The 24,835-nt window shown below is 35.6% G+C and overlaps 2 protein-coding genes and 1 non-coding gene across 6 annotated transcripts; 1 reads left to right on the forward strand and 2 right to left on the reverse strand.

The window, feature by feature from the left end:
• Nucleotides 1-289: 289 nt before the first annotated feature.
• LOC120068157 lies at nucleotides 290-4,649 on the forward strand. Of its 2 annotated transcripts, none has more exons than XM_039019861.1 (3): nucleotides 290-690; nucleotides 1,393-3,394; nucleotides 3,821-4,649. In XM_039019861.1, exons 2-3 carry the CDS (start codon nucleotides 1,409-1,411, stop codon nucleotides 4,148-4,150), a joined length of 2,316 nt encoding a protein of 771 aa, XP_038875789.1. In that variant the 5' UTR covers nucleotides 290-690; nucleotides 1,393-1,408; the 3' UTR covers nucleotides 4,151-4,649. The 2 variants fall into 2 exon arrangements, with proteins under 2 accessions (XP_038875789.1, XP_038875790.1); XM_039019862.1 differs by lacking the exon at nucleotides 290-690 and adding an exon at nucleotides 706-965.
• A 1,117-nt stretch (nucleotides 4,650-5,766) lies between these two features.
• Nucleotides 5,767-13,044, reverse strand: LOC120068488 (calcium-binding mitochondrial carrier protein). Of its 3 annotated transcripts, none has more exons than XM_039020272.1 (9): nucleotides 12,948-13,044; nucleotides 12,112-12,205; nucleotides 9,343-10,639; nucleotides 9,116-9,234; nucleotides 8,574-8,698; nucleotides 8,181-8,280; nucleotides 7,920-7,985; nucleotides 6,570-6,739; nucleotides 5,767-6,414 (listed from the first exon to the last, which is right to left on the reverse strand). In XM_039020272.1, exons 3-9 carry the CDS (start codon nucleotides 10,625-10,627, stop codon nucleotides 6,288-6,290), a joined length of 1,992 nt encoding a protein of 663 aa, XP_038876200.1. In that variant the 5' UTR covers nucleotides 10,628-10,639; nucleotides 12,112-12,205; nucleotides 12,948-13,044; the 3' UTR covers nucleotides 5,767-6,287. The 3 variants fall into 3 exon arrangements, with proteins under 3 accessions (XP_038876200.1, XP_038876201.1, XP_038876202.1); XM_039020273.1 differs by having other exon boundaries at nucleotides 12,087-12,205; XM_039020274.1 differs by lacking the exon at nucleotides 12,112-12,205 and having other exon boundaries at nucleotides 12,948-13,037.
• A 1,479-nt stretch (nucleotides 13,045-14,523) lies between these two features.
• TRNAV-CAC lies at nucleotides 14,524-14,597 on the reverse strand. Its single transcript has one exon. It is a non-coding gene; the product is annotated as a tRNA-Val (tRNA).
• Nucleotides 14,598-24,835: the final 10,238 nt, after the last annotated feature.

Genomic DNA, 24,835 nt, shown 5'->3' on the forward strand with positions numbered 1-24,835 from the left:
AAAAAAAATACTAACTTGAGTTTAACGCAATCGATTTAAGCATTAATATAATTAAAGAGATTAAAGGTTCAAAACTCTAAATTGTCTTATATATTGGAAATATAATTAAAGAGATTAAAGGTTCAAAAAGTAGTTACACGAAAAATTGGAAATATTCTTTTATTTAATTAAACATCTTCAAGGTAAAAATAAAATTCATAAAAGTTTGTGGAGTAAATTTGTAATTTAATATAAAAGTAATAACAAAGAAGCTTATGATGAATAGAGAAACATGGCTCTTTTAAGTAGACATGAACAGGAACTTCGCAGTAATCTTGTCTCTCCCAGCAACCTTCACTCGTGTGAGAGAGAGAAATTTTCTCGCTCCTCCTCTCATTTTTACTCTCTCTAACGCATGCTTTCTCTCTCTAAAATTTGCCTTGCATCACATACTCACTCAAAGAGCTTACTTTTGTGCTCATTTTGCTTTAAGGCTATTGCCCAAGTTCTTCTCTCTCACCCTTCAACTTTCCTTGATTCGTTCTGAAATTCTCATTTAGTGACAGCTTCACCGTTTCTTAATTTGGGTTTCCCCCCCTTCTGCTGTGGATTCTTTTGAAGCTTTCAGCTGAAGAGATTGGTCGACATGATTGCTTCTCTCTGCTGTTTGTTGGGTTTTCCTTTGCCTTCACTCTTCTAAGATCTGGTGGGGTAAGCCCAAATTTTCCAACTGAATTCTTCTGTTCCTTGTTCTGGGGTTTCTTGAATGTTGCTTGCAATGTATTTGAAGAAATGATTTTTTTGCTCCCAGTGCTCACATTTTGGTTTTGCCTTGTTACTTCTCTGTATTTTGGAGCATTGAGTTGCTGCATAAGATCTCAGCTTCCAGAATCAAGTCATTTTCTTCTTTTTGGAAGTTGTGTGATTCTCTGAGACACTGATTTTTAATGGGGAGTTTTCCTTTTCTCAAACTGAGTAGTTGCAAGGTTGGAGTTCAAAATCTTCTGCTGCTTCTTTTTGTTTAAGTTGAGCTCTTTTTAAGATCTGGTTTCTGTGCTTTGGTTTTTCTTCTGTCTATTACTAGATTTTGGTGGACATGAAAGTTAAGTCTTTGTTGTTTTGTAGTGGTGACAGAAAATTTTTGTTGGAAACGAATTCTGACTTTATGCATTTTTACCAGCATGATTCCAAGTTGCAAATATGTGATTTTGTGATTTTAAGCAGGCCTTTTCTTTTATTTTTTTTTATTTTTTATTTTTCCATTTGATTCTAACTAAACATCAATGCCTAGTTCCATAGATTCTGAATTATGTTTTATACAATTTTTTGCCTTTGCCTTTTTTGTAGCTAGAATTGGTGCGTAGTTAAATTTCCTAGAGTTTTGCTCAAAACTTAGTGTCTTTCTTCTGGCAGAGCTGTGGTTCATACGATGGGACAAGAGACAGAATTGGACTTTGACAGCCTTTGCAGTGTGGATCTGAGTCCCAACACCGTTCTTCCTTCAATTCCACGACATTCAAGCATAAAAGACAGAAGCACAAGGAAAAAACTAAAGCATAAAGATTTTGTATTGAATGTAAAGGAGGATTTTACAGAGATTAGATTTGGTGGTGGCCGCAGGTCTCAAAAAAGCAATTCATCTAGCCTAGTTGAACTGGAAGGCAATGAGCGTACAGGTTTTGAATTGAATGTAGAGGATGATTTCACAGAGATTAGATTTGGCCGCGGCCATAGTTCTCATAAATGCAATTCACCTAGCCTAGTTGGATTGGAAGATGACAAAGTGCTCAAGTGGCATTCCAAGTACCAAAGCTCTGAAGATGTAGGTAACCTCGAAGCGATGGCCATTCAAGGAGAAAGGAGAAAAATAGAAGTTTCTCGTGACAATTACACCTCTTGGTCTTCTGGTATTGTTGACTCTTTGTGTAGTTCTGATGAGGAAAAACCAGAGAGGAGAGATCTGGTATTATCTTTGGACACAAAATTGAATCAATCATCAGTTAATAAGCCTTGCATAGGCCCACGTTCATCAGATAGCTTCATTGATATCTACTTAGGTTCAGAGAATAGTGAAACTGTATCGAAAGATCCAAGCAATCAGCTTGGAAATGTTACAGGCATTAGACCCCTTCACAATGGCAAGAAACTTTTCAAGAGAGACAAGGTTCATGCATTGCAGAAGTCACTCTCTGCTAAGTTAGAAATGTCTAAAAGTCAGCTTCCATTGGAAAGTGATCTACGGTTTAGACACAACCCAAAGCCTCATATAAGTCCTTTCAGGAAAATCTTGGATCCATTTACGAAATCCAAGTCTGTCAGAAGTCGTTTCAGTCATGCGGTAGAAGCTGGTGGAGATAAAGCTGTTAAGACAATTGACTTGGAGAGAAACGAGACATACAGAAAACCTTTGTTGCAAGATTTCTCAAATACAGCAAAGAGTTCAGGTTGTGATTCTAATTTTCCAAATAATGATAATCACCATAATGGTGTTGCATCTTCGCCTGTACATTTACATGGCTCTCTAAAGTTGGAAAAAAAACATGGGATGCCATTTTTTGAGTTCTCTCAGAGCTCCCCTGAAGATGTCTACGTGGCCAAGACATGGAAGACAGGCAATGCCTTTAAATGGGTATACACCTTTCATACCCAAGATCATCAAAAAAAGAGTAATGGAAGTAGTTTTGGATTGAATCACAGCTGCAAAAACTCCTTAATGGTGGGTCAGATGCAAGTTTCCTGTTATTTATCCTCTGAACTTCGAGATGGTGGTTTTGACAACTCAATGGTCACAGAATTCGTTCTGTATGATGCTGCACGTGCTAGACAAAGTACTGCATCCCAAGGAAGTTGCGACTCTATCCATGATGATGTCAAACCTTCTAAAAGTTCTGATTCGGGTTTAGTTGGGGAAGCCCTCAGTGTGAATGATGGAACTCCTTTAGAAAAATCCAAATTTCATAAAAAACATGCTCCTGAAAACTGTGATTATGGTTCTATAGATTCTTGCCCTTGGGATTCAGCAGATCTACATCCAGACCTTGAATCTGCAGCTATTGTTATGCACATCCCATTTAGCAAAAGAGAGAGTTTGAAGTATAAAAGAGGTGATAAGACAAGCGGTAAATTGAACTCAGCCATACAAAACCTCTCTAAGATTGAACAAAGAAAAGATGAACCTCCCCATCACACAACTCAAGAAACTCTGAAGGTGGTAATTCCCATTGGAAACCATGGTTTGCCAACTGTTGAAAGCCATGGCCCTTCTACATTACTCGATCGATGGAGGTTGGGAGGTGGTTGTGACTGTGGCGGTTGGGACATGGGTTGTCCTCTACTAATTTTGGGCACCCACAGTAGCCACTGTGCTGAGAATCAAGCACACAAGGGGAAACAGACTTTTGAGCTTTTTCATCAGGTAAGCTTTCTATTGGTTCCAGATAATTGGCATTTATAGTTCTGGACTGATGTTTCATGTGGAAATTTTGATAACAATCATATAATAAAAGCTTAAGGCACTGAACTGACTTTCATATGCCTTTCATGTACATTCAATGGGACAATGTTTAATTGCAACAAATGGTTCACTTAGGCATTTAATGTATTGATTTCCATGCTAAGAAATAGAATATTATTGATAATAAGTATATTACAGAAGAAAGAATATGGTGTTTGTATAGTGGCAGAGATTTTTTTAATTAAAACCCTATTGCTGACTTAACTTTTATCAGATACTAAATTAAAGTTTTAGGCAAACTATTATTATGTATTTGTTGGTTGCAGTCAGTAAATTAGTCAAAAGACGTATTCTCATAGTAGTGCGTGCTTTTTTATGTGGATACAGGGAGTAAAAGATTCCACTCCAGCATTGACCATGAATGTTGTCAAAGATGGACAATATGCTGTCGATTTTCATGCGCGATTATCAACATTGCAAGCATTCTCCATTTGTGTTGCTATTTTACATGCGACTGAAGCCTGTACTGCTGTCCAGGTAGAGGAAACAAAAGAGTTGCAGCATTGCAATTCCTTAAAGGTGCTTCTTGAGGAGGAAGTAAAATTCCTGATCGATGCAGTCACAATGGAGGAGAAGAAAAGAGAAACGAGAATGTTGAAAGAAACACCAACATCATATTTGTTCAATCCTCCATTTTCTCCTATTGCTAGAGTGTAAGATGAAGGCCAACTTGATCGGTACAGATAGTAAGGCTTCTTCAGATGGTTCCACGTTGACTTTTGATAGACCGCCTCATTCAAGTTATGGAAGCTGCTTGATAAAGCTCCAATGGAAGAAATTGTACAAGGAACCTTCTCAGCAACCGCACGGGCTCTCGGAGTCGGGCATTTGATTTATTTTGTAGAACAGAGAAAGAGCTTGCTTAGAGAAGCTGAAATGACTAGTAGGAGAGTCCTGAGAAGATGCTAATTGGGGAACTCAGATCATTATGATATGAGGGTATCAGGACACTTTTATTTATTATTCTTCAAAAACCAAATCCTTTTGAATAACGTGGTAGTTAATTGTTCATATTGTAATATGGTAGGGAGATGAGTAGCCAATTGATAATTAGAGAGATACTACTGTCCTTCACATTAAACTTTTTGTACATTATATTGTTAAGAGGCAAAGTGTAAGACTTGATATCAGTAGAAATAACATAAAGTTTTGTCTTGAATCTAATGCTAGATATCTGCTCTATTTTTCACTACAATCAGGTTCTATATTGTCTTGGGAAAATATCATCTTTGGTGAAAGAATTTCCTGTTGGCTTGTTATTTTTTTTTTTTTTTTTTTTTTCTTTTTTTATTAGGAGAAGGGGAACCTTACATGTCAAAAAAACTACAGGGAGCTGGACATTTAGAGAACAAAAGCTAATATCTTGATGCTTTGCCTTGCTGTTGATGGAAAAGTTAATCAAGATCCAAATCCTCATCTAATAAGCTTCTAGAAAATGGTCCTTGTTCTTTTTCTTTGGAAGATTCAGAAAGTGGTCAAGTGGATAAGCTTTTTCAAAAGGTTAACAGTCACAGCTGAAGGGTATGTTTTTTTTGGGTTTTTTTTTTTTAACCAATATCAATTTATACCCAAAGTTCGGGATTGTATTAATTGAAACCCTAAATTAAGAATGGTATCAATTTAAACCTTAACCCAATTTAAATTTTGAATTTTAGAATTTGTATCAATTTAAATCCATAATTATCAATTTCAACCTTGGACATTCATAAGTGTATTCAAATAAAACATAATCGGAGTTTAAATTGATATCATTGTGAAAGTTCAGGGTTTAAATTGATACACTTATAAAGTTCAGGTTTAAATTGATACAGTTATTAGTTTGGGGTTTAAATAGATTCAATCCCCAAAATTTTGAGTTTAAATTGATACAACACCCAAAGTTGAGAGATATGAATTGATATTTACTTTTTTTTATTGATTTTAAAATGATTTAAATCACTTTTCTTATCTCTAAAATCACTCTAAAATATGTCTTCAATTATTTAAAATCAACTCAATACTTTATTTTACACTTTCAAATATGATTTTCATACAATTAGATTGAATTTGAAACATTCAAAATATTTTTAAGATTGAATTTGAAATTGAGAAAAGTAGTTTCAACTATTTGAAGATGGCTTCAAACAGACTCGAAGCCTACAAAAGAATCACTTCAAGGCCCGGGCTGGTGAAAGATGTTTCCTCTTTTATGAGTTGAAATAAAGCCTTCTCTCTCTAGAGAAAAAATGGGAATACTCGGATCTTTGTGATCACCTCAATAAAAAAGAACAATGTATAAAGTTGGCCTTGAAACTAAAGTACTGAGTCTACACAATAATGTGCAGCAATAGGGCATCATTACAAAAGAGGAAATAATTACAAAAAATGAAATCTGTTTATTTATTTTTACTTAAAGGTATACAGAATGGCCTAAGCTTATAATGACAGGTATTTTGCCTAGTCAATTATGATGAAAATCAATATACAAGGATTCACAATTGTTTTTACTTTAAAAATTGACTTTTCTTTGGTTAAAAGAATCTTATACCTATCCCCCCAATTCTCAGGTTCTTGCTGCAGCATCAGGTTCCTTTCCATTTATGTGGTTGATGCATAAATCAAATGTCAATGACTCTCCAAATACAATACATGGAACACCCCTTTCAAATTTCTGCCTCTAACATCACTTGTCCATCAATTCATATTTTGGTAAATATTACGAGTGCAAATCAGGTATCGTGGTTGTTGACGATGACAATCTGATAAAGAGAATTGCAATCATATAGTTGAATCATCTTTCGAGTTCACCATTTAGTTAGTGTTGGACTCTAGCAGTATCATGTCGAGGCAGCTCGAGAGAAAAAAGTCTCTTCAAAAACTCATAAGAGGAGAAGAAGATTGCACCTTGAGACATGTACATAACCAGTCTTGGAGTCAGGCCCCTGATAAGACAGATGGGACGATTTCAACAAACTAAAGAAAAGTTTAAGAAACGAACCTCCTTGACAAGGGTATTAGAAGAAACTGTTAATGGAAATTCTACAATTGATGATAGATTATATGCTCAGAGACGAGCGGATGCCAGAATAGAGCATACCTATAGAGGCCTTTCAGACCTTCTTTTTTGCCTATTTCATAGAGGGCTTGAATTACACTTTTATATGGGCTCAGAGATCCTGGTATTTGCGTTTGTAATCTGGTCTTTACAACATCAAAAGGAGTGGTAAACAAAGCGGCAGTGGATCCAGCTACTCCTCCACATACTAACTGCAGATAAAGAACCATCACCGTGCGTGTGTGGAAGTGATTTTAAAATGGTTAGAATCAGTTTTGTCATTTTCACAATCACTCCAAAATATATTTTTAATAATTCAAAACCAATTTTGATGGTATAAAATCACATTTAAAAGTATAAAATAAAACATTAAATTGATTTTGAATTTTGAAAGACATGCATTGGAGTGATTTTGAATATAAAAATATAATTTTAACCATTTCAAAATTATCCCCAAACATGCAAAAATGCAAATATTATAGTCTAAAACCACCATTGCCACCACGGGAAGGAAAGATTAAGGTCCCATTGATAACCATTTGGTTTCTTGTTTTCAAAAATTAATCTTATAAACACTACTCCCATCCGTGAGTTTTTTTTTTTTTTTTTTTTTGTTATCTAATTTTTAGATAAGGTCTCAAAATCTAAAGTAGGTTTTGAAAACTAAAAAAAATAATAAAAATAAATAAATAAACATATAAATAGTTTTTATAAATCTTTTCTTTTTCGAAATTTGACAAAAATTCAAATATTTTCTTAAAATTGATGGACACTATGGTAAGAAATTATGAGATAACTAAACCAGGGCCTAAATAATTAGATGTTTAGTCTATATAGTGATGGGCGTGGAATGAGATCCGGAATCAATACCATTTCCATTCCTCAACATTTCTTCATCCTCTATTTAAAAGGAAATTAAAAATACATTTTTTCTTCAAATAACATATATTAGTTTGTGTCTGAAAACATCGACATGTTTGGCTCCTTTTTCTAGGCTTTTCTTATTTTTTTAACGTCTGAGTATCTTTTCGTTTTTCCTCAACGAAAGATAAGTTATTTTTATGATTTTATCTTTAGAAGGGAGGGAGGAAAAAAACACTTAGAAATTGATCAATTTTGTTCATAATTTTTATTAATTTAATTAACTTAATTAATGGAAATATAATTTTCTCATTAATAAATAATTATTTATTTTACCTACATTTCCAAGATTTAAATTCACGGATAAGGACGAAGACAACTTCAATTTCAATCCTCATTCATCATAGGGAATTGAAAGTTGGACCCATCAGAAAAATTATCATCATTGATTTATCAAGCAAGTGCAAAAAAAAAAAAAAAAAAGGAAGAAGAAGACAGAGATAAATTAATGGGAGAACCATAATAACTAACCGTTTGTGCAGTAGTTTGTTGAGCATTAGATTTCATCAGTCCTTTCAAACTTTCATATGTATAGAACTGCAAAGAAAATATTGCCAAAATAACATGGTGGGATAAAAGGAAAATGAAATCAATTTGAAAGGTCAACTGCATCTAAGAGATAAGTATGGAGAGCTAGTGCACTAAATTCTTTTTTTTTTTTTTTTTTTTTTTATAAGAAACAATTTCATTGATGTATGAAATATATCCAAAGGGGTAAAAAAAAATCCTTACCTTGATAATTGAGTGCGGTACATTTCTACAAAGAACAGCTCCCCACCCAGTATATAATCCACGCAATCCACCCTTCGCAACAACACCAACAAAGGCATTCCTGCAAGCCAATGAATCATGATCATGACAGAACAAAATTCATGCAAGAAACTTGAGCTTAGGACGATATAAATGGCTGGGAAAAAAAATATCAGAACCAATCATTAGCAAATCAATGAAATTATTCAAGCTACCCTGACAAGAATCTAAGTCATAACAATTTTTTTTGAGTAAAAGCCAAAGGTGAGAGTGAGATGAATTCAAGATACTAGATAAAATTTACAAAGAATAACTAGAAAACGAAATACTTTCAGTAACATCAACAGTGTCAGCGCGAGAATCTAAAATGTATACCAGCAGTTATGGTACTGTGCACTGACTTGCATCTGCTGTTTTATACGCTCACTTGGGGTAAAAAGAAAAGATGTAGCAATACTTGCACAACCACCGGCCACACAGTGAACAATAGAGCGATACTCCTAAAGAAAAGAAACAAGTCTGAGGCTTCAAAAGCTAAAACCAGCAAACAACCAAAGTGAATAACAATAAATTGGGACGATTATTTAAAAGGCTACACTAATGGTTTCAAGAATGGATCCATATTCAGAGTTCTACCTGCATTTCTCCCTCCCCCAACTCAAATACAATTACATACCAGACCATCTAACAGACCCACAAGTTCCATGTGCCATGAAACATCAGCAGAAGGGGACCATATGTCATCAAGTAAGAGTTACATTATGTTTACCTTTTCAGCGTACCCCAAACTTCTACTTAGAGAGGGAGAGAGCAAGACAGGACCCCAAAAAAATCTAGAAAGGTAAGGCAAACAGAAGGGAAAAAAAACAAAGGAAAAAAAAAACTAATGATGCTGAATAACAGAATGAAATTCCTACCTCTTGGAGAAGTGGAAGCAAAGCTCCTTTGACTGATTCATATGTGAAAGTGTAAACAGCAGATATAGGAGCTGAAGAAGCAATGTTGGTGGAGATTCCACGATAAAGTCCACTTAAACCTGCAATAAGTATGTTGTTGATTTTCAGAAGATTTCTTAACAAATAAAAAGAAAACTGCCCTTGATTTCCAGATTGAGATAGTGTTTCACACAGTATCACCAACCCACCTCGATCAGACACGATTGATTTTCCAATGTAACTGAGAGACTTCTGTTTGGCATGATAAGACTGAACCACTGTTTTGATTGTATCAACAGGATGTAGACAAAGACTGACAAATACACCCGCCAACGCCCCTGCAAAGGCATGTTCTTGCTTAGCAATAGTGTAACAAGATTTTTCACGGGTCAATGAGGAATCCTCTCTGCTGTACTCATTTTCAACATTGAGATTGTCCGACTTTTTGGTTTTATTCTCATGTTGTTCCCTGCTACTAGTCTTCTGCCCATAGTCTAACTTGTCTGATGCACCATCTTTGGAAGGTACTGAATGAGCTGCCAAAATATCTGCACTTGGGCTCTCTACTATACTGCTATCTGCCTTGTTATCTTGAACAAACATAAGGATGCGTGAGGGCATATAAACATTTTCTATCATTTTTATTTCCAACTTTCGAGTGAACAGAGATGATACATTGATTGATTGGAATATAGGAGCATTCCTTGAAGTTTCACTAATCAACTCATGAACAAGAAAACTTGAATCTCCTGAAATGCAGCCCCCTGCTTCATGAAGACCGTCTCTAGCCTTGAATGCATTGGCTTTCATGCTTCCAGTATTAGCAACTTTCACAGGGTAGCATGCTTCAGTATGACTTACACGGTTCATCCATGCATATATCTTCCCCATATCGTGTGAGATTCGTACACTAGTAAGGCCTTTTCCTTTCCAGGATTTAGCAGACATGTCACTACCACCATTTAGTAGACTCCAAAATGATGACGTGGAATGATATTTACAAGGTTCTGACAAAGACATCTTCTGAGTTACTGTCAAACAATTCAAGCCCAATGTAGGCTGCACCAGAGGAGAACACTGGCCATCAGTCCTTATATCAACACAGAAGTTTTTAATTTCAGGTGTTTTGCCATTAACTTCAACCACACTATTGAAGGTAACCTCATTGGAATCGTCATTGTCTTGGTTCAAGATCCTCTTTCGTTGGAAAAAGGTAAAAGGACGACTAGCAAGATTCAATACTTGGCCAAAAATTGAAATGACCTGAGCTGTGCTCAATATCTCAGAAGACTTGGGTTTATTTGTAGTGCTGTCATCCCTACTGCGTTTGGCATAACAAGTGTTGGAGGAATCATTTTCAAGGACAAAATCAGACAGCTCAGAAGATATACCCTCATCTGGTCTCCACCAGTAATATATCGATGGCCGATTGCTTACACAAGGCTTATTCTGTTTGTTCATTTTCTCAGATCTTCCGCAGTTTCCTTGACACATGGTTCAGAGGAACTGCAAACAGAATCATAACATCATATCACTCAGCATAAACTATGCCATCTAACATTCAGGCAACCAAGAAAAGTAATAACTGAACCTTTCAAGTTAGCCGGTAGATGTAGCAGAACAAACAACAACAAATTGGGAAAAGAAGCAAAATATACGATTTCAATTGAAAGACTAAAGGATGAAATACAAATTTGTGAACATGTGATTTAGAACTTCAAAAAAACAAAACAAAAAAAGTTTTTATAAGGTGTCTGACTGCAAATTTTGCCGTTAGAGCGAAATTTCTACTAAATGCATCTCACAAAATTTCAATATGGGAATTAGAAAATTCTTTTGCTGCCAGGTGTATTAATTTTGTCAGTAATTCACAATTATCTAAAAAGAATTTTAAAACAAACCATAGCAATAGATCCATAGTGAAGAGCAAGCAAATACATTTATCCAGCAACAAAGCTTTAAAATGAAGATTAGTTTAAAAAGAAATGGAAATGTTTAAAGCATGAAGCCAAAGAAAGTCAAAGGAGTAGCAAAATCCTTTGTCTTTGGCATAAAAGAACATAATTACAAAAATCTTCTGGGAGAGAGCTTCGTCTTGAAGAAACAGACATAATATTGTCCATATAATTTGGACCAGTCTCTTTTCCACTTTCATTATATTGGGTCGCCATAATAAGGAGAACTGATAAATTCCCTCAGCCCTCAATTGGTCTAACAACTCGTCCATTATAGTGACTAAATAATAGCATTGCATACGCTAGATATACAATTGGCTTGCAGACATCAAGACAATTACGTTTTCTAATCACTCTGGTGACCAATTGAACTGACATAGTTTTCTCAAATAAATTGTCCTTCAAGATATCTTTGGACATTCCTTGGAAAGTAGCTTCTGGTAAACCCGAAGTGGAAATTTCTACTGAGCTAGAACTTCCTTGGAGAAAGAAAAAACAGTAACCACCAAAAGATGAATTTAAATCAACCATTCACCTTCTTCAAATGGTTTTGTTAGAATATTGATATAATATTAAATTTTCCTTCATCTATAAGCTTAAGCTTCTAGGTCAATTGGTGATTTAACATGGTATCAGAGCAAGAAGTTAGGAGGTCTTGTGTTCAAACCCTTGCAATGATATTTTCTTCCCAATTAATAATGATTACCACTTGTTGGTTCTTCTACAAATTGCAAGCCCACGAGTGAGAGGCAGTGTTAAAGTATTGATATAATATTAAATTTACCTTCACCCATAAGCTTGCTTTTTGGTCAATAGGTGATTTAACAAATTCTGTTTAAAAGTTGTCTCTATTATCAATCTACCCAACCTAAACCTATTTAAAAGTGAAGATTATAATCAACTCACTGGTTTCTTTAATTATAACAATAAGTCAGCAAGAGAAAAAGGTAGTGTAAGAATAGTTGTGCAGATAATAGCACAAAAAGTAACCTAACTACCTTTTACCAATCAATTCCGGCATACCTTCACATTGCATAGACTACAAGTCCAATCAAATTACATGCATGCAGTCCAATTGGTCCAAAAAAACGACCAAACAGATAAAATTGGAGGAGCCCTGGAGCAAGAATCAAGTACAAGGGTCACATGTCATTCCAACAAATCTAGTCATATAGCAATACCGTCATATGTAGCTCAGCTAAATATGTATATCCTGAAGAAAATATTGGATAAATTATTTGATAAGATTTCTAAATTTCTGTTGTTTAAAAAATCACGATTATATACATAGTAACAAATTTCTTTGCTTGAAATCTATTTTCTAACATGGTCTCGAAATCTTAACCAAATTTTAAATATACCTAAAGAAACTTGGTTTTTTATTTAAGTTTTGTTCATAATTTTAAAAAAGATTCAATGGGGTATTAACCACCCCTAAACCCATATACAAAATTGAAAGTACCAGACTACTTTGAACCGATTGATGAAAACTGATCTAACAATCCCCGACTCAATGTTCCAGAATGCACTTAAAAACCATTCAAAAGCCAAATCGACCACACTAGTTAATACTTACATTAATTAAAAACATTAAAACCAATAGCTTCAGGAATTAATTCAAGTGAAGTATCCATCTGAACCATTCGATAGATAGCGAACTCAAATTTTTTTTTAAATTCAAATCTTCTTCAGCCATAATCTCGCTGAATGAAACAAGAAACCTAGTGCAGCAGAGCATGATTTCATTTTCTAAGCTTCTCCGCAGCCAGTCAGAGATTAAACAATATTTCAAAGAGAATTGAAAGGAAGAAAGAAAATGCAGGATGAACAGAAAATGCTACGAGAAATAAATATCTAACCTCATACAAAGTCGAGCTCCCAGCATCGAAATGAAGTAGTGAGCGAAATTTTATACTCATTCTTTCCGCGAAAATGAGAGAAGAAGATTTATGATGGGTTTAACTATTCAACCTTTTTTTATTTCAAAAGACAAAAAAATATTCAACTTTTTTTTTTTCCTGTTCTTCTCTTGTCTTTATTTGAGAAATCAATTTTAATGTTCTTTTTAATTTATGGGTAAAAAATACATCTTTTTTCTCTAGTTTTTATTTTTTAGAATTTTCAAAAAAAAAAATTATACAAAAATAGCACAACTTTTTTTTAGAGGCGGATAGAATGAGTGGTTTTTTTTTTAAATAGTTTGACATTTTTCTATCCGTGAAAATTTCCCCTTTTTTAGTTTATATTTCGTCTCTATATTTCGAAAAAATATCCTTAAATTTTTATTTTGATTTCAGTTTAGTTCAAAGGTTTCAAAATATCTCGAATTTACTGTTGAGATTTGAATTTTTTTTTTTTCAATTTGGTCATTGGGTTTTAAGATTTACAATTTTTTTAACAGATACTTTAACGTAGGTTTAAGATTTACAATTTTAACTTTGATTATTCATTGAATATTCGCTTTAGTTTTTTTTATTAATGTATGTAAAGTAGTTTTAAAATTAATGTTAAAAGTATAAATCAAAATAATGTTAAAGGTTAAAATTTAAGGACCAAATTGAATCAAAACTTAAAGTTTAATAGTAGAATTGTTATATTTTGAAACTTATAGACTGAATTAAAATCAAATTAAAAAATTAAAGACTAAAAGTATAATATTCAGACACTAGGGACTAAATAAAATCTACATCCAAAATCTATAAACCAAAAAAAGATATTTTCTCCTAGTCACAAATGGGATACAAGAATTTAAACTTCCAACCTCGAGTTTGAATATTTTTTTGTCCTTGAATTTTCAATTTCATTACATTTTAGTTTCTAATCTTTCAAGATATTTAGTTCGGTTCCTAAACTTTTAAATTTATTCTATTTTGGTTTATAAACTTTCAACATATCTTTTATAGTCCCTGTTTTTCACAATAACATGTGGGTGCGGTCAGGTCGGAAATTCGAACATTTGATCTTATGATCAATAATTCATATGTCACTTGAGCTATACTCATTTTAACTAAATGTCCTATGACTAAATATCTGTCGTGGTTTATAAATTCTCAAAGTATATATTTTAGTATTTAAACTTTAATAAAAAAAATAATTTTTTTTTTCGTAATTTCAATATGTTTTTTTTTCATCTAATGTCCACTTGTCAAATACTTATTCCACTATTTGGCTCAAAATCATGCTAATATATTAGTACGCATATTCAAAACTATGTTATTAATTTGTAAACATAAAATGACAACAAGGATCTTATGGTTTGATTAAAACATATGTTTTAAAAGTTTTTAAGACGTAGACAAAACAAATTTTAAAAAAATTCAATAACCAATATTTTGAAAGTTATAATTTGCTTCTGCCATGAAAACTTGGATTAAAAATAAAAATAATTTTTTTTAAAAAAAAAAAAAAAAAGAAACAAAAAAAGAAATTTAAAATTGTCTGAGTCTGGGTTCGAACCGGAGACCTATAGTGTGTGAGACTAGCGTGATAACCAACTACACCACCCAGACAAGATGTTAAAAAAAAATAAAACAAATTATATAAAACGAATAATTGAACGTTATTAAAATAAATATTTATTATATTAAAATTTATTACTACCAAATGGTTTGTAGGTTACTGTCAGCAAACTATATCTAAAGTTTTTTGGACAATATTTTATGTATTATTATTATACACCGTTTGTATTTTGAAGAAATTTGTGTCATGTCTTATATGTTTTCATGGAAAAATTGAACATTTGTATTTAAAGTTGATAGTATAAACTTTATATCGGTTGAATTATGTTCATTTTAAAACGTTACATCTTACGTGTTGAATTCATTTTCGAATGTCCAAAAAATTAGTGTTTGTACAGTCAATATATCTTAAAATTAATACTTATTGCTAGTTTGCAGTTAATTTTATATCAATATTAGTTAAATAATAATAAAAGTAGTCATGTAAGAAAGACAAAGATAACTATGTTCCAACATTTATAGAGGGAAGGTTAAAACTAGATAATGATCACGGGTCGCGACGAGTCTAGTGAGACCTATTAAAAAAAGGTTAAAAAAACTAACCATTGCCACCAGAATTATTCTTTAAGGTTTATTGAAAATATACAAATTAAATTTCAATATTTAAAATTATATGAATTAAAATAAAAATAAGTTTCAAATTACAATGACCTAATATATATTCAATATTTTGAAAAATAAAACTGTGACTGCAATTAATCGAGGTTCTCAATTAACTTTCAATTGGCATGGGTCACTTAACAACTTAATCAAACAAAACTATTTATCCAATTAGGAGATTAAAGAGACTAACTTCCTTGCTTTAAATTTTCTGTACAAATTGATGAAAAAGGAAGAAGAAAAAACACAAAAGTTTTACGTGGAAAACCCTAGGCCAGGGAGAAAAAACCACGATAGTAGACTGATTTTATTATTTTTCTAATACACTGAATACAAGAAGACTGCTCAAATAAATAGACAAGTAAGGAGCCCTAAGGACATGTTAAATTACAAAAATATCCCTAGGGTAAAATACTGATTCTCAACACTCCCCTCAAGTTGGGGCGTAGATATCAATAAGACCCAACTTGCTAACCGATGCGTTATTTTATGATGTGGAATTCTGGATAAAATTTGATGATGAAAATGCGTTGAGCACTCAAGTTTTCTCAGTGGAATCCAAGTGTAAACCCCACTGAGTTTCCTGGTAAGTCCAGGATCGAAATCAGGGACTTGAGAAAACAATATGCGGTGATAATTTTCAGGAAAACTTTGCGGTAACCGGTAACTCAAATAAGTGTTGGTTTTGTTTGTTGGGTAATGAAAATAAACAAATGCGGCGGAGTTGGAAAAGAGTTGATAAACGGAAGATACGATGAGTATGCGGTGAATGGGTTGAGAAGGGTTTCGGCTAACACTTCCTAGGATGCGTTCATGCTTTGCGATCATGCAACACACATACAATAGTAAACCACCTCTCGGTGCGAATGCCACGGCTTCTAAGGCTAGAACGCATGCGATATATGCGATAAGTCTATAGGATCTACACATAAGCTTCTATTCTTATTTATGCGATGACAAAATGACACACACACAAATAAGGCGACCACATAATATCATATCTATCTCTAGGGTGCATGCGATGCAGGTTGGCAAACAGAGCTTATCTCTAAGTCCCTATCTCTTGTTTATGCAGTTCTAATCTTGCTTTCTCAAGTCTAAATTCTAACCTAGCTCTCTCAAGTCTTAGGTTCTTTCTTTAGACTCTCTCTCGAGTAGCTCTAAGGGGTGTTTGGCACAGCATAACACAAGATAATCGCAAGCAATGAACATCCTAGGTCATGTTAGCGTAGTTCTTCTCAACCCATTCGACAAGTTTAGCTACTCATGCATGCTAAGAAAGTGAACAGATGTAGAACAAGAACTTCCTTTGTATAAATATAAAGATGAAGTACAAAATAGCAATGCAAGAATAGAATAAAGAGCCTGGTAGCAATCTCTTGCTTCCCAGGCTTTTACACTGTCTTTTCTACTCGTGTTCAAAAGACAATCTCGCTCTCGCGAAAGTGGCCAGCTCTCTACTTTATACGCCTCCGAGTTCTCTCTTCTCGAGTTGCCCTGAGCGATCTTCCGGCGTCTCTATTCTTCCCTTACTCCGTCTTAAAAATAAAAGAAAACTATGGACAAGGCTAAGCTCTTAAATCGGTAAACAGGTGAACTCGTTAACTGGTGGAACCCCTTTTCTAAAAGATGCCTTTGATATTTATAGAGCTTTGGGGTGAAGGCAGCTTCTCTCTTATGATTGCACAGATGGGATGACTTTAATTCCCTGACTGATGCGCCGAATATTTGTCATCAAAAAACTGAATGTACTTGTTATCGTTAGCGGCTTGTCAACTTAGTTTGGATTTGACCGTCATCAGCTTTCTGTCCCATTGTGATTAATTATGCCTTTCACCTAAATGTGCCCACCAAGTTGTGCCGACTCTATGCGGCAATCCTTCTTGAGCAGATGTTTGCGAACACAAATCACCCCAAAGCCTTACAGTAATGTTGCGCTCATCCGTTGATTTCTTGTGATCACTCTTTTCGCCTTGCGTCAACGCATATTCTGCATAAAAACACAAAAATTAATTGTTCCTATGCGATGAACGCATGTGACCACAATGTTATAAACTTAATGCTTTTTGGACGCAATCTAACATATTTTATCAATACAAGCCAGCATTGTTTAATAACTTAGCAATGTAATAACGTGCATTTCTACCCGTTATCACACTCCCAAATTTAAACAATGCTTGTCCTCAAGCATAAGCTAAAGATTTCCTTTAGCAAGTCGATCGCAATGTTCTTTTCCTAGATTTCTCAAGGACATTTCATTCAACTCCTATACACCAAAAATTTCTTAAGTCTTATTCGAGTATCCTCTGAAAATATTTTTAAGACCTATGGACCACAAGCTTAACCTTCAAAAGGACTTTACTAACTTCCAAGACATCGCATGATTTATTTCAAAAAGAAAACTTTTCCACCGGGGTGTCAAATGATTTTTATCCTTGCATATTTCTTGACATTATTTTTTTTTCTGACCTTGCGCTGATCCAAGTGTCTCGCCTTCGTTCTGGCTTGCCCTCACGTGTGTCATGCAAACATCCAACTACGAGCAAGGTACTCTTTCTCAGACTAAACTCATACCTACTTGGCAGCGGAGTTGCGGTCATTTATTTATGCGTTGATCTTGGCGACTTACTTTCGTTTTGGCTTGCCCCCACTTATGTCATGCGAACATCCAATTATGGGTAAGTGCCCTTCACAACTTAACTCTTATCAACATGGGTTTACCTATTGCGTTGACAGTGGAGTTGTTGTTCTCAATTTTTTATTTATTTATTTATTCAAAATAGCAAGGTCGAGAATAAATACCCCACCCCCAAATTTAAAATGCGGCAATGTCCTCATTACCAAAAGTTGAAAGAATTCATGCAATGTTCTTAGGAGGTTTGGTAAAGGGTCAGTTTGAAAGAAGGCCAGCAGACCCATAACTTCTAGAAATATTTCATGAGGTGACTTTTCTAAGATTAAGTGGACTCTAGTATATATGAAAAAAGTAGAAGCACATGTTTCATCATTGAAATCATAATTGGCAAAGAGACAACATGCGGTGACTTACTAAATTTATCAATATTAAATGATCGCAGTAGTCAAAGAGGATGCGCTGATAAAACTTTTAAAATCAAAATGTGATGCGATAGTGCAAAATTTGAAATAAAGTTAAGGAAGAATACAAACCCCAAATTTGCATTGTCGCCCGCATTGTGTGTTGATGCATCCTTCGTTGCGGCGATCTATCTTCTGCAGATTGCGGTGACAGAATAAGATAAGTTGATTTTTCGTGTAACACCTCCACAATCCATCGCCTCGATCGTTTGCAAGAAAAACAGTGAGAGGGTCAAATGATTTTAAACAAAACAAAATCTTTTACCGTTCAGCACGATCATTTTTTTTTTTTAGAGAAAGTAAGTAAAAAATTAGATATGCGATAATAGATGATAAAAGTTCATGAAGTATTGAGGCAGGAAAAAGGATAATCAAAAGGATTGCGTCCGACCATTGATTTCTTCAAATATCTCAAAATGCGCTCAACAGCTGTCATATGCTTTTCATAAGGAGCTTGCATGAACTGACTAACAACACTCACTGCATAGGATATATCAGGTCTAGTATGGGATAAGTAAATTAATTTCCCAACTAGCCGCTTATATCTCTCTTTGTTGACTGAAACTCTGTTATTCATATTGTTAAGCTTTGTATTGTACTCCACAGGGATGTCAACAAACCCTAGGTCAGGAAGAAAAAACCACGATAATAGACTGATTTTATTATTTTTCTGATACACTAAATACAATAAGACTGCTCAAATAAATAGACAAGTAGGGAGCCCTAAGGACATGTTAAATTACAAAAATATCCCTAGGGTAAAATACTTATTTTCAACACTCCCCTCAAGTTGGGGCGTAGATATCAATAAGACCCAACTTGCTAACACAATAATTAAAGCAATGTTTAAGTAACTCTTTCGTGAGGACATCCACAACTTGCCGAGTTGAAGGGATATAGGGAATGCATATGCTTCCATTGTCCAATCTCTCCTTGATGAAGTGTCTATTGATCTCCACATGTTTTGTCCTGTCATGCTGAACAAAATTATTCGCAATACTTATCGCCGTTGTATTGTCACAAAAAAGTTTCATCGGGAGTTCACTATCTTGATAGAGATCTGACAACATTTTCTTCAACCAGATCTCTTCACATATCCCTAGGCTCATGGCCCTGTACTCATCTTTAGCGCTACTTATGGCTACAACCTCTTGTTTTTTACTCCTCCATGTAACCAAATTACCCCAGACAAAGGTGCAATACCCATACATCGACTTTCTGTCAACAACATAACCTACCAGTCGAAATCGGTGTAAGCTTCAATGCAGCGTTGATCAGACTTTCTGAACATCAAGCCCTTATCAGGAGTTATCTTCAAATATCTCAAAATGCGCTCAACAACTGTCATATGCTTTTCATAAGGAGCTTGCATGAACTGACTAACAACACTCACTACATAAGATATATCAGGTCTGGTATGGGATAAGTAAATTAATTTCCCAACTAGCCGCTGATATCTCTCTTTGTTGACTGGAACTCTGTTATTCATATTGCTAAGCTTTGCATTGTATTCCACAGGGGTGTCAACAGGCTTACACCCAGTCATACATGTCTCTTTAAGCAAGTCCAGAGTGTACTTCCGTTGAGAAACTGAAATACCTTCTTTTGATCGAGCAACTTCCATCCTGAGAAAATATCTCAATTTTCTGAGGTCTTTAATCTCGAACTCTTCGACTATTTTTCCTTTAAGCCTCATAATGTCAGTCGCATCATCAACAGATAGTACTATGTCATCAACATAGACAATGAGGACCGCAGTCTTCCCTGACACAGACTTCTTTGTAAACAACGTGTGGTCTGAGTGCCCTTAATTATACCCTTGGGATTTAACGAAAGTAGAAAATCTGTCAAACCAAGCTCTCGAAGTCTGTTTCAACTTATACAGTGACTTCCTCAATCTGCAGACCCGATGCTTAAACTAACTTTCGAAACAAGAGAGAGGACTCATGTAGACTTCATCTTCTAATTCCCCGTTAAGAAACACATGTTTATATCAAGTTGATGAAGAGGCCAATCTTTATTCACGGCTACTGATAATAACACCTAGACGGTATTAAGCTTGGCCACTGGGGAGAAGGTTTCTGAGTAGTCTGTTCCAATGTCTGAGTAAAGCCTTTGGCAACCAGTCTAGCCTTGTATTTGTCAATCATCCCATCGGGCCTATATTTGATGGTAAAAACCCATTTTCATCCAACCTTCTTCTGTCTTTTGGGAAGGGCGAGCTGATCCCACGTTCCGTTTTTCACAAGAGCTCTCATTTCCTCTATAACTGCAGCTTTCCACTCAGGAACCTCCATTGCCACATGTTTGATACTCGGTATCATTGTTGTATCTAGGCTTGTAGTGAGAGCCTTGAACTCAAGTGACAAGTTACTGTAGGTCATGTAATTGTGCATAAGATACTTTGTACAGGATCTAATTTCCTCAGGGCAATAGGAAGGTCGAGAGAAACATCATGCCTCTTAACCTCATTTGTCTTTTCACCACATTTGATAGCCTGCCCTAGAGTTTTATCTTCTGAAGGGTCCTTCATACATTCATCCTCCCTTATAACACTTTCACCTTCTGGAATCATTTCCTCAGCACTGTTGCTTTCAACTGTTTCTGCATCGCCTATGGTGTTCTTGGCAGAACCGGCGACAATCTCTTCATATTTACCCATACTGCAAGCATCATTCTCAGCACAAGTACCAATATCATTAGAGGAAGGAATACAAATACCTAGAGCTGACGTTGGGTCAGACTTATGGACTGGAGTCGGAGTAGCAACAGGTGGTACTGTTTCCTTCCTGAGATTCTTCCTATAGTATGGTATCCACGGGACTTGATTGGTAGAAAGGTGAAGGAACTCTTATTCAAGAGTACCTACAAGCGGAAACGGATCTTTCCAATTCATTGTGACAGAATTACAACATATACATTCAAACATAATTTTATGATGCTAAAGAGATCAAGAAATCATACCAGATGAAGATTTCTTCTTCACACCGAGTCTGAAGCCCAATCGTCTACCTCAAATAATCACCACTCGGACAGAAGGAAATGGAGAAGACAACACCACTCAAAGCCCTCGGTATCTTTGGAGTGAGAATCCAAAGTGTGAGCTTTGTTCGGATTTGGTAGAGGGAAGGAGGAAAAGAGATCGTATACAACGATCAAGCAAGTGGGAGATACGATCATCTATCGCATAGATAAGATGCTTGATCGTTTAGGTGAAGTATTCGATCATGTAGGAAAAGGTAAACAATCGTGTAGGAAAAGTGAGCGATCGTCCGAACGATCATGTAGGAAAAACTAAACGATCGTCTATACGTTTGTTTAGTAAATATCGAGAGCTAAACGATCACTTAGGAAAAAGGTAAACGATCGTTTAGATAATAGCGCACGGCGGTGTAATCAGTATGCGATCGCTTAGCAATATCGTATATGTAAGCGATCGTGCAGTCACTATCGTATAGGTACTGATTTTCTAAATGATGACACTATCTTTTCACAATGTCAGTGCACACCAAGATCAACACACCGTCTGTTATTTATAATGCACTCATCCGTTATTTAGAACAGAAGAGGCATCTTCCCATTTCCTTTATAACCGTCCAATAAATGTGATATTAGCACATTCATAACATATAATTAATATCATATATAAATTATAATATTTTTCTCTACTAGATATAAATCATATATTCAATTTCCTCCAAATTAATGTATCTCATACATAAAGTTAATTATATTATATTTAATTAACTCGTTCAATTATATCATATATAATCAAACTCCATCTTGTCAATTTGAACATTTCAAATTGACCCAAAACTTGACTCTCAACTTGTATCCAAGCTACCAAAGGGACCTTATAGACCTATAGCTTGAAGCTCCAATGGTACGTGAATAGCTAACCAAACTCTTTAGTCACAATATCCACCATCTGTTAACTACCAGTCATTCCACTAAAGACTGACAGTTGAACTCTTCTTGCCATAGATATATGCCTATGTCCATTGGATATAACAAATCATTAGTACGATGACCCTTCATAGATGCTCGTAATTACAGCAGATCAATTTATCGTTTTGCCTCTGACCACTGATCCCTCTAATGAACAGTACAACATAGTCCTACCATGTGTGAACACCTCTCGGGCCTTGAGAAGATGTGTGGCACCACATCGTTCAAGCCTTGGAATCAGCCCTTAAGGGAGCTATCTATCTACTTACCCCTACCTCGAGGAAGAAGTGAATTCCATCTTGTGTAGCTGAGTTCCCAGCTCCCAAATCAGACGAATCCCCAAAATGGTAAGTTTGAGTCGGCGTTCTGGCCACTCGCACCCATGCAAATCAAAGGACTGCCTTCAATGGCAGGAGTTCCCAACTCACTCAGGATTGAGGTCATGTTACCTATGGTCATCCTAGTGAAGTGAAGTCTCAGTTATGAACGGTGTTATATATCAAGACGTTAACACTTCGTGGTCAGGTCTTATACAAACTCTTTGTATAGGACGCCCCCACTCGCATGTACCCTACACGAATGATCAGGATCAGACCATCTGTGATAAGTCACAACACTTAAGACCATTCCACATAGCGGGTCGCATCTATAGCGTTACCAAGATAAGGTTTCCCTCCTATATCCATATATTATAGACCATTTTGGTTATCACTCAAGACATGATCCACTTGTATGTCACCACATACATGCTTAAGTTACATACAGATAACCAGGGATATTAAGTTTATTGGTTTGTGGTAAAATAAAAAACATCTAAATGTGCAAAGTCAAGTAGTGAAGTAAATATCGTTTATATTATACATCACAAGTGTTCGTACAAGGTTGTTTACAAACTACTGGACACTAGACTTTAAGGCACAAACCCCAACAGAAGGACCATGTTGTGACTGCTTATAACAGGCTCAGGTTCAGATGACAATTCTAAGGGTATTGAAAATGTGGACCAATTAGTCTTTTCACTAGAACTCTCCCCCTGAAGATGACTAATAGGGAAAAATGGTTGATCCTCGAGAAAAGTTACATCCATGGAAACGAAGTATTTTCGAGAAGATGGGTGATAACATTTATACCCACGTTGATGGGGAGGATACCCAACAAACACACATTTCTGAGCACAAGGAGTGAACTTTGTGCGATTAGGACCATGAACATGAACAAAGACAACACATCCAAAGACCCAAAGGGGTACATCAGAGATAAGGCGAGTGGTTGAGTACGACTCTTTGAAGCAGTCAAGAGGATTGTGGAATTTTAGTACACGAGAAGGCATGCGATAAATTAGATGGACGACAATAAGTATAGCATCCCCCCATAAATAGGACGAAAGGGAAGTGGACAACATGAGGGAACGAGCGACTTCCACCAAATGGCGATTCTTTCGTTCGGCCACTCCATTTTGTTGAGGAGTGTAGGCACACGAACTTTGGTGGACAATTCCCGTAGATGCGAGGAAATATCATAACAAATTGTTAAAGAACTCACGCCCATTATCGCTTCACAGAATCGTGATTTTCGCGTTTAACTGGGTTTCCATAATGGTGTAGAACTGCTGGAACACAGATGACACCTCGGACTTATCTGTAAGAAGGAAAACCCAAGTAAGCAGAGTGTGGTCATTAATAAAGGTGACGAACCAATGTTTACCTGTAGTAATGGTGATAGGTGAGGAACACCAAACATGATTGTGGATAAGGGTGAAGGGTTTGGATGGCTTGTAAGGCTGAGAGTAGAGCGAGACACGACTATGTTTGGCCCGAATACATACATCACAAGTCAAGAAAGAAAGATTAACATTAAGAAACAGATGCAGGAATAAATATTTCATGTATTGAAAGTTGGGATGCCCCAGGCGGAAATGCCATAACATAAAATCACTTTCAAAAGTAGAATAACGCGAAGAAATGAAACTAGCCCTAGAACATTCCCTAGAGGAAGTATCATCAGTCAGGAAGTAGAGCCCCCTATTGTGTCGGGCAGTGTGAATCGTGTCCCCGAGCTCAGATCCTAAAATAAAACAGAGTCCGGTGAGAAAACAGTCTGACAACCCAGATCTTTTGTAATTTTACTGACAGACAATAAGTTATAGGAAATCTTTGGAACATATAACACATCACGCGACATTAAACCCTCAAACGGAGAAAGGTGGCCTTTTCCTGCAACTGGAACAAATGACCCATCTGCAATTCTAATCCTTTCATTACCAGAACTTGGACTGTAGGAAAAGAACTGATTAGATGAGCCGGTTAGATGGTTCGTGGCTCCCGAATCAACAATCCATGGTTTTTTACTATTGACACTAATAATGCCAAAGAACCGAAACGTACCTGACTGTGCAATGGCTCTAACACCAACAACACCTGAATATTCTAACCATCTGCTGGAGGTTGAGTCTATGGGTTGCCACCTGTTGAGTCACTTACAAGGGCACGTCCAGGATTTGACTAGTCATATGACTGTCGTCGTCTGCTATTTGAAGGTCTCTCATGCAAATTCCAACACTTATCTTTCGTATGTCATGGCTTATT

Source organism: Benincasa hispida, chromosome 12 (assembly GCF_009727055.1).
Source record: "Benincasa hispida cultivar B227 chromosome 12, ASM972705v1, whole genome shotgun sequence".
Classification (NCBI taxonomy): domain Eukaryota; kingdom Viridiplantae; phylum Streptophyta; class Magnoliopsida; order Cucurbitales; family Cucurbitaceae; genus Benincasa; species Benincasa hispida.